At 40.2% G+C, this 9,666-nt stretch overlaps 1 protein-coding gene across 1 annotated transcript; it reads left to right on the top strand.

The window, feature by feature from the left end:
- The first annotated feature begins 1,653 nt into the window (after window positions 1-1,653).
- On the top strand, window positions 1,654-9,444 carry MSC (musculin). Its single transcript, XM_034429965.2, has 2 exons — window positions 1,654-2,412; window positions 8,487-9,444. The coding sequence occupies exons 1-2, from the start codon at window positions 1,855-1,857 to the stop codon at window positions 8,571-8,573; spliced, it is 645 nt and encodes a 214-aa protein (XP_034285856.2). The 5' UTR covers window positions 1,654-1,854; the 3' UTR covers window positions 8,574-9,444.
- The last annotated feature ends 222 nt before the right edge of the window (window positions 9,445-9,666 follow it).

Genomic DNA, 9,666 nt, shown 5'->3' with positions numbered 1-9,666 from the left:
TCTCACACTCTTGGAAATCTGCAAAGTGTCAATAAAAATGATTGAGCTAAATTTCATTTCAAGGGTTTTGATTGCTTTTTCACCAGTTCAAATCTCACCAACTTCTTGATTATTTTATTTATTTCTTGCCTTGCACACCATTTGTTTCCTTTTATTATTATTTTCAGCCTGCCAATATCCATAACATGCAAATCTGACTTTAAAAACTAGCCTCCATGTACTTTAGCTACAGGTTAGGTTCAGTTTGCTTTAAAAAAAATCGGACATCGATTTTAAAGAATCTAATTTCAGATTAATTCATGATATCAATGAAATTTAACATTGTTTCTCCCAAGTTGGTCCTGTCCACAGTAGGAAGGCTTTCAAACAATTCATTCCGGTTTTAACAGACTTTATGCTGTCCCAAAGAGCGTGAGGGATTTTCCACCAGCCCACCGCCTCCAATTCTCAATATAAGCCCAATCGATTCTAGACGTGGCTAAACTTCTAGAATCACTTTGGAACCTCCGACACTAACTCAATTCAAACACATGATTTCCCTTGATTTCCAAAGCTTTTAGGAAGGAGATCGAATCCGCCCAAAGGAAAGAAAGGGGCGTCCCGTCCTGAGCGCCTGATCGGACGTCGCAGGAAACAGAAAGAAAGGACCAGACGGGTCTTTCGACCAGCTTCTAACACCACAAGGCTCTAACTTGGGGATGGAAATCCGTCTACTTCCAGTCATCTCGGGAGCGGCGCCCTCCAGCGTCGTTTCCTCCAATGTAATTGAATTGGCTAATAATGGAATCGTTTCTACTTCGGTTTGATCCAGTGGTGAAATCCTATTTTTTTTTTACTACCGGTTCTGTGGGCGTGGCTTGGTGAGCGTGGTATGGTTTGGTGGGCGTGACAGGGGAAGGATACTGCAAAATCCCCATTCCCTCCCCACTCCTGGGGGAAGGATGTTGCAAAATCCCCATTCCCTCCCCACTCCTGGGGGAAAGATATTGCAAAATCTCCATTCCCACCCCACTCTGGGGCCAGCCAGAGGTGGTATTTGCCGGTTCTCCGAACTCCTAAAAATTTCCGCTACCGATTCTCCAGAACCTGTCAGAACCTGCTGGATTTCACCCCTGCTTTGATCACTCTTGCATCTCCCTCTTCGCTTTGGCCCGATCGCCAAGAAGATTGGACCCCCATCTACATTTCAGAGGCTCAGCCAGTAAGACAAGACGCTCCCGCCTCAACCTCAGCCGTCCACTGTCTTACTGGCTGAGCCTCTGAAGTTTTTAAAGTCAGATTTGTGTGTTACGGATAATTGAACTTGTCGGGTTTCAATTCCCATCATTCTTAACCAAGCCCGACATTGGAAAGGCGGCTCTTGAAAACCCAAAATAATCAGAGAGCACCGGATACAAGTAGTGGCTTTTCTCGTCCGAATAGTGCTAAAAATCTCGAGCAACTTTTCAGCACCCAAGGATGCACTAAGCGCACACCCGACGGCACAGGGACAGCAGCTCACCGCGGCTAAGGCGGGGGCTTTTTCAATGAGAGGCGTTAGGGCGCTTTCCAACGTCCTTCTCCTTCTCAGCACGCTCCTCCCCCCCCTCGGATCCCCGAGGGGCTGGGAAAGATCCAAAGGCAGGCGAAGGGACGCTGACGCGCGCAGAGCCTAGTTTGCCCTCGCCGCGCCCCTACGCGGGCTGCTCATTTTTGCGCGCCCCCCCTCTTGCCCCGCGCAGATGGTTTGCCCCACTCTCCCTGGCACATATATATACCCCCTGGCCAAAGAACCCCCACAAGCCGTCGTGGAGCTCCTCTTAGGAGGGGGCGCCTTCTGGCTGGCGCCCGTCTCTGGCGTCCCAGGGTTGGGCCATGCCTACAGGCTCCCCAAGTAGAGTGCCGGAGCCTCGGATGGATCTGAGGGAGCTGCAGCTGGAGTACCGGGCGGCGCCGGCGCCGCCCCGCTCTAAGCGGCGTCCCCGAGGTGAAACTTGCCCTTCGCTGGATAATTCCTCCGCTGCTGAAGAGGAAGAAGAGGACGAGGACGAGGACGAAGACGAAGAAGACGCGGAGGACGAGGAAGACGAGGAGGCGGTGGCGAGCAAAAAGAAACGCACGAAGGGAGGCTCCGGAGCCGGAGAAGGCGGCAGGGTTAAAAAGCAACCGCCGGCGGCGAGTCGCAGCGCCTCCGGTTCGACGCCGGAGTGCAAGCAATCGCAGCGCAACGCGGCCAACGCGCGCGAGCGAGCCCGCATGCGCGTCCTGAGCAAAGCCTTCTCGCGCCTGAAAACCAGCCTGCCTTGGGTGCCTCCGGACACCAAGCTCTCCAAGCTGGATACGTTGCGCCTGGCCTCCAGCTACATCGCCCACCTGCGGCAGTTGCTGCAAGAAGACTGCTACGACAAGGGCTACGTGCACCCCGTCAACCTGGTAAGTGGACTCGTCGGGACCCTTTCAGAAGGCGGGCTTTTTTTTTTTTTTAATTTGATTTATATGCCGCCCTTCTCCGAAGACTCAGGGCGGCTTACAATGTGCTCAGCAATAGCCTTCATCCTTTTGTATATTTATACAAAGTCAGCTTATTGCCCCCACAACTGGGTCCTCAATTTACCTACCTTAGAAAGGATGGAAGGCTGAGTCGACCTTGAGCCTTGGCGAGATTCGAACCCTGCAGTAATTGCAGGCAGCTGGTCTTAATAACCAGCTTAATAACAGGGTGCCTTAAACCTCTGTACTAACCAAGGCTCTTCTGGTCAGAGCTTGACTTCAGTCCCACTTGAAAGGCACGACGGGGTGTGCTTTCCGGACACGGGCAGCGGGTCTCTGCAGTTCTCCTGCAACATACGTTAGGTTGGCCAGTCTTAGAGCATCTGTTTCTATATAAGTACGTTTTTTTTTTAAAAAAAAAAGTTCAAGTTAATATTACTCTAGGTAAGAGATATAGGAGACAGGAGAATACGGCAGGGTAACAGGAGTGTCTCTGTAAGAGTAATGCTTTCCTTAGTCAATAAGGAATCTAAAATTTGGGAGGATACAGTATGTATGTAGAAAAGAGCCTTGGTGGCGCAGCAGACTAAAGTGCTGTTAAATAGCATCAGCTGCCTGCAATTACTGCAAGTTCAAATCTCACCAGGTTCAAGGTTGTCTCAGCCTTCCATCCTTTCGAGGTAGGTAAAATGAGGACCTGGATTGTGGGGGCAATAAGCTGACTTTGTATAAAAAGAACGCTGCTTGTGGGGGGGAAGCCCTACTAAGTAGGTATATACAAAAGTATGAAGGCTATTGCTTAACGCATTGTAAGCCGTCCTGAGTCTCCGGAGAAGAGCGGCATATAAATTGAACCAATAAATAAGTAAGTAAGTAAGTAAGTAAGTACAGTATACCAGGGGTCTCCAACCTTGGCAACTTTAAGTCTGGAGGACTTCAAATCCCAGAATTCCCCAGCCAGCAAAGCAAAATTCCCCAGCCAACAAAGCAAAGCTGGCTGGGGAAATCTGGGAGTTGAAGTCCTCCAGACTTAAAGTTGCCAAGGTTGGAGACCCCCGCAGTATACAATATGAGTATTTTCTATACAGTATGCATACTCTGTAGAGTACTTATCTCATATTCTGTAGAGTATGTATGTGGCTCTCCCCTCCTTAGAAACATTCGTCCTGCTTTGGCCCAAATACAAGCAATGTTTAGTAAACTAATATCTGACTTAAAAGAGACATTCAAGAATTTGCAAGATTAATCAGTGAATGGTTCATTCACTGGCTCTCTTAAGTTCTCAATAAAGCTCTGGTTTGTGGTTAGACACACCATTGGTTTTCTCTTTCGCATTTTTGGATTGTCTACAAGTATTGTTAACAGATTCTCGTGTTTGACACATGAGAATTGCTCAGGGTGATGAGCAATTGCAGATATCACAAGGCACTTCAACAGTGTATACAAAGATAAGGACATTTTTTAAAAGCCTGCCACTCTTGGAACTGCGAATGATCGGAAGGGTAGTCAAGCATATCTGGAGAGCTCTTAATTTGACGTTATCTGGAGGGAAACTTTCAAAGATCTTTTTAAAATGTGTTATTAAGAATTCCTTTAGATCCCTCTATGCTTGAAAAATTCTCACTCATCTTTTAAGTGGCTGCAGCTTTTGTTAGCAGGGTTTTCTTTCTTTTTCTTCCACATCAAGTGTAGGATGTGCTTTTTTGAATTAACAAAAAGTTGATCTATTTGTTAGCAGAGCAGTTGGCTGGGAGAAACTAAATCAACCCTGCAATTTCAGTAGACTCAAATGCAAGGATCTATGGCTCTCAGCTCAGTTTGCATCTAAAAAGACCTACCTAACTGCCCTGTTAGATGATCAACATTCATCAAGTTTATTTTTCTGTTCTTCGAAATAAAAAAAAATGATTTTTATTGGTTTCTAAACTACAAAGTCCAGTTCTTTTTAATTATTACTCAGACAGAAATTACATCAAATATTTGGTGATTTTTATGAATGTTATATCTTATTCCACTCTCATCATATTTTGAGATAAGAAGCAATTTGGACTGTACCTAATTGTGGCTAAACTATGATGATACATTTTACCATAACCTTTCTTCATATTTTTGTCACTTCTGTTATTTTCTATTTTCCATTTGCACTCCAGTATCTATTAAAAATTTCAAATGCCAAATGCACACAACAGATTATTCTCTAGGCTAAAAGAATATAAAGCTATCATAATCATTGATAGCTCAAGTCTAAGAATATTGAAATTGAATTCTTATTTACATGGCAGTGATCTGTTTCTGAAAATTACCAGATTTTCCGTGTCTGAACTGTATGGGATTTGAGTCAACAATATTTATATTGTTACAGGTGGCCTTCTGTAAACATCTCCAATTATACAGACTGCATTTAACATATTCCAAAGAGAAATAGTTAACATCATCATGTCAATTTGATTCCAGAAATATATCTATCCACGTAACAGCAAGATTTACATGTACAGTAGTGGCCAAAATTGATTGAATCCTTTTGGGAAAAGTGTAATTTTGAGGTTTGATGGCTAACAACCACTTTTTTTAGAGTTTCAAGATAATCATTTTCCACTGCTGGAATGGCCTGGGAATAGCCCAGACCTTAACCCAATTGAAAATCTATGGAACCAACTAAAGAAACTTGTTAGCAGAAGTGATCCAGCAATAAAACCCAGTTAATAGAAGCAATCATTCAATCTTGGTTTCACATTATAATAGCTGCAGAACTAAAAGAATTGATTCACTCCATGGGAAGAAGTTGTAAGGCCATAATTCATGCTAAAGGTTACCCAACTAAGTATTAACTGACGTGATAATTTTTGTATATCTTGTTTTTTCTATGGTGATAATTTTTGTATATCTCATTTTTTCTACATGTTTCACTTTTCTTCTTTATACTGTAACTGCTATTCTAATAGCAAATCCTTCATAAAAGTTATTGCATTACATTCTTGATTAAATTATCTTTCTAATGATATATAATTTTATGGTACTACTCCCAAAAAAATGGTGTTATTAGCTAGTTCTAGAAAAGACACTTTTCTCAAAAGGTTTCCACAATTTTGGCCACTGTATGTGTACACTGTATACTGTACACTGTACATGTTTGTATTTAATGATTGAAGCAATTTTTAAACTATGCAGATGTTGATTATGACATATAGCAGAAGATATTACAAAATATTTCTAATAAAGATTTTGTAACTACAGTATTTGTTCAACGTAATAAAGCCAAAAAAAATCTTTACTTGGAGAAAGGAGAATATTTTATTTTATTTATTTATTTGTTCAACTTGTATGCCACCTTTCTCCGAAGACTCAAGGCGGCTTACAATGCATTTAAAGACCATATATAAAACATTAAAAGTTAAACCATTAAAAACAATTAAAACCCATTCACACCATTCATGGCCAGACATCTCCAGATCGCAACAGTGAGATCAACGGCCCCAGGCCTGCCAGAAGAGCCAGGTCTTCACCGCTTTTCGGAAGGCCAATAGGGTGGGGATGGTCGGGACCTCAGGAGGTAACTGGTTCCAGAGAGCTGGGGCAGCCACAGAGAAGACCCTCCCCCACGGGCCCGCCAGCCAACATTGTTTAGCTGACGGGACCTGAGGAGACCAATTCTGTGAGATCTTACTAGTCGCTGGAGCTATGCGGTAGAAGGCGGTCTTGAAGATACATTTAATACTAGAATGCCCTCTTAAAATAATATAAGCAGTATTGTAGAAGAGGCATTGTCAAAATGTCTAATTTAAATGGTGGCTTGACTATGTATATTCATTCTGTAAATTTTTCACAATAATAAAGATTACAACTGTAGGAGAGCCAACGTTTATACAGTATTCATTTCCTGGCTCTCCTTGAAGTGGTTTAGTCCACATAAATTAAGTTCTGCTGAAACAATCTTATTTGGAAAATTCCTACTTAATCTTAAACCTGGTTTCTCACCTGCAGCCCATTTCACCATATTAGTTTGTATTATAATTAAAAATTTAGTTGTTTGTATAGAAAGTGAAGGGCAGGCATTCTAGAAAATTTTGAATTGGATAAGCTTCTTGAAATTGCTCTATGCAAATTAAACGAATTTATACAACAAAATTATAGAATAAGAAAGTGCCCTGATACTTAAGGAATGTTTTAACTTAATAGAGTGGCCCCCTGAACTAAATGATGTTAAATGCATCTGGTAAGACCTAAGAAATAGAATTTCCCATTGCAGTGGTTACCCTACGGAGTAGATACCCCACTCCCAAGATATGGAGGAACCCCCTACCCTCCTTGTTTCCTTGACAGCTGTTAAAACTGAGCTTTTCCCCCATATGTTGGGTCAGGATCAGTAGTGGGATTCAAATCCCGGCACTACCGGTTCTCTATTGGGAGCGTGCGGGTGTGTGCGCTCGCTTTGCCAGCATGTAGCACTTCTACGCATGCGCAGAGCGTTTTTGATAACATCTGGGTGGGTGAGCAAAGCCTCCCGCCACCGCCGTTACAGGTTCGTCTGAACCGGGGCAAACCGATAGCCACCCACCCCTGGTCAGGATAGGAGATGAACTCAGCATTTGTGTTCTTGAGGTATGGAGAGTTATGGCACCTGGTGGCATGCAAGAATTTTTAATTTCACTGTATTTTTTGTTACTTGTAGATTTGATTGGTTACCCATATTTTATATAATATGAGGCATATACAGATAGGCCTTGACTTACACACATTCATTTAGTGACCATTCGAAGTTACCACAGCACTGAAAAAAGTGACTGTTTTTCACGCTTATGACCGTTGTAACATCTCCATGGTCACGTGATCAAAATTTGGACAATTGATTCATATTTATGATGGTTGCAATGTACCGTGGTCATGTGATATCAGTACATTTGTGATCTACTGACAAGCAAAGTCAATGGGGAAGCCAGATTCGCTTAACAACCTTAACAACTAGATTGATTCACTTAACAACTGGGGCAAAAAAAAGTTGTAAAATGGGACAAAACTGACTTAACTGTCTCAGTAAAGCTTAATTAAGGCCGTAAGTCGAGGACGATTTCTACATTTAAAATAGATAATTAAACATTAAATAAATAAATAAAATGATAACCATACAATCATTATTTATTTATTTATTTATTTATTTATTTTATTTTATTTTATTTGTCAACAAGTACAAGAAAACAAGTAACAGAATAGACATCGACACATGAAAAAAAATTGGCACAAAAAAGGATATAAATTGGCAAAACATAGCCATAAACACATAGAATGATTACATGTAATTGGGAACAGTGAGACAGGATGGCAGGCACACTGGTGTGCTTATTGTTTGTTTAATAATTAAAAACAAGTATTCCTATTATAATTACTGTAATAAAATCATGTTTTGGTCATTTTATTTTCTTGACTGATTGAACAAATCCATGGCATACACATTTCTCTCACCCATAGGCTACAAATTAAATTCTCTTACTGCTTTTGTATAAAGGAACTATAGAAGCAGTTTCACTTCCATTTCCACAAAACTTGCTTATATAAGTAGTTTGTGTGTAGAATAGGGACAAAAAAGTGTCCACATTAAAGGTTTTTGGCAAATGTTACAGCAACAGAAGTGTATATATTTGAATAAAAATAATTTTACAGCAAAAGCTTTCGAATCATTTGATATAAACGAACAAGAATATTAGCTACATAATGGGCTTGAGCAACGTATTTTCTGAGAGTCTTTGCTTTGTTGTTGCTATAGTATATACAGTGATAACTCTAATGAATTATATTAGATTAGCATGTTGTTTAATGCTGTTAACATCATATAGGAAGAAAAGGGTAATGAGGGCATCTTTAATAAATTCAAATGTATTGCATCTCGTTTTTGACTAAGCAACCACTTCTGTTTTGTATGGAAAGTTGTTTTGCCAAATATGGGTGGAAATTATGTTGCAGCAAATTGGTCCTTGTAAAATGTCATCTTCCTTTCTAACGTGGAAACATATTTTAATTCACAGACTTGGCCGTTTGTGGTTTCAGGAAGACCAGAATCCGACACCAAAGATGTCCCAACAGCCAGCAGATTATGTGGAACTACAGCTTAGTTAAAGACTGCTCTTGCTGGATGTGCTTACCAAATTACATTGTCTTCTATCGACCAAAGCAAACTGAAACAATGAAAAACAATTACACTGTGTTTAAATCCTCCATTTCTTCAGTTGGAAAGAAAACTGCACTTAAAATGTAACGTGTAACATGAAGTAGGAAGGAGAGCTCTCCAAATTTCAGATAAAATGGTAGCTTTAAAAAGGCATTTTTGCATCATTTTCTAAAGAACAGTTCTAAAACTTTTTGACTAACAAAAGACATGGAGGCGGATAACTATTAAAATTAATAGCATGAACCAAATGATAGGTTATATGAAGTAACCTCAAACAGTGTTATTTGTATACCAAAGGAAAATAGTATTCTAGACTAGTCCCTAACACAAATTTATAATATATTTGATCTTATGTTCTTGGCAGCTACGCAATAGTAAGACTACTTCTGTCACCTTAGACAGTTTCTTTTTAAAAATCAAAGACAAAAAGATTGTACCTGGTTGTTCCTTCATGGTCTATTTCACAAAAGTGTTACATCAGATTACTTGTGTTTAAGACAAGTGTATACACAGCCAGGCAATTTGTAGGCCATGGATCAAAGTCATAGGCATATTCTTGTTAAATTGAAAAAATTGATTTTACTCCTGTACTGTACTACAGAGTTTGAAATGTGAGCTTGCCTTATTCTGAAATAAGCTTTTTATTTATGTCTAGGATAGTTATATGTAAGTTGGCCTTTTATATCACAAGTGTTTTGTCTTGAGCTTTTCTGGTCCTATAGAATGTTAACTTTATACTGTTCTATATGCAAACATTATTATAAATGTAAATAATTATATTTTTATACATTATATTAAAACCTTGATTGCAATAATATTTTGAGTGGTTGGTGATAGCTGGATAAAAATCAATACTTTTTAATGTTTATATATGACAATGGATCTGTTTACAACTGAGTCATGGAGTTTTTTCCTCTTTCTCCCTTACTTAATTCTCTTTCTTTTAATGGTAGCTCTCGGATATAAACAGGGAATAGAGAGCATTCTGGAATGGTGTTTCATGGAAAATACAGAATTTTTCTTGATGACAAAATTAA

This window comes from Pantherophis guttatus, chromosome 3, assembly GCF_059756535.1.
Source record: "Pantherophis guttatus breed Tessera chromosome 3, ASM5975653v1, whole genome shotgun sequence".
NCBI lineage: Eukaryota > Metazoa > Chordata > Lepidosauria > Squamata > Colubridae > Pantherophis > Pantherophis guttatus.
The sequence above is the reverse complement of the archived record's forward strand: the minus strand, read 5'-3'. Positions and strand labels throughout refer to the sequence as shown.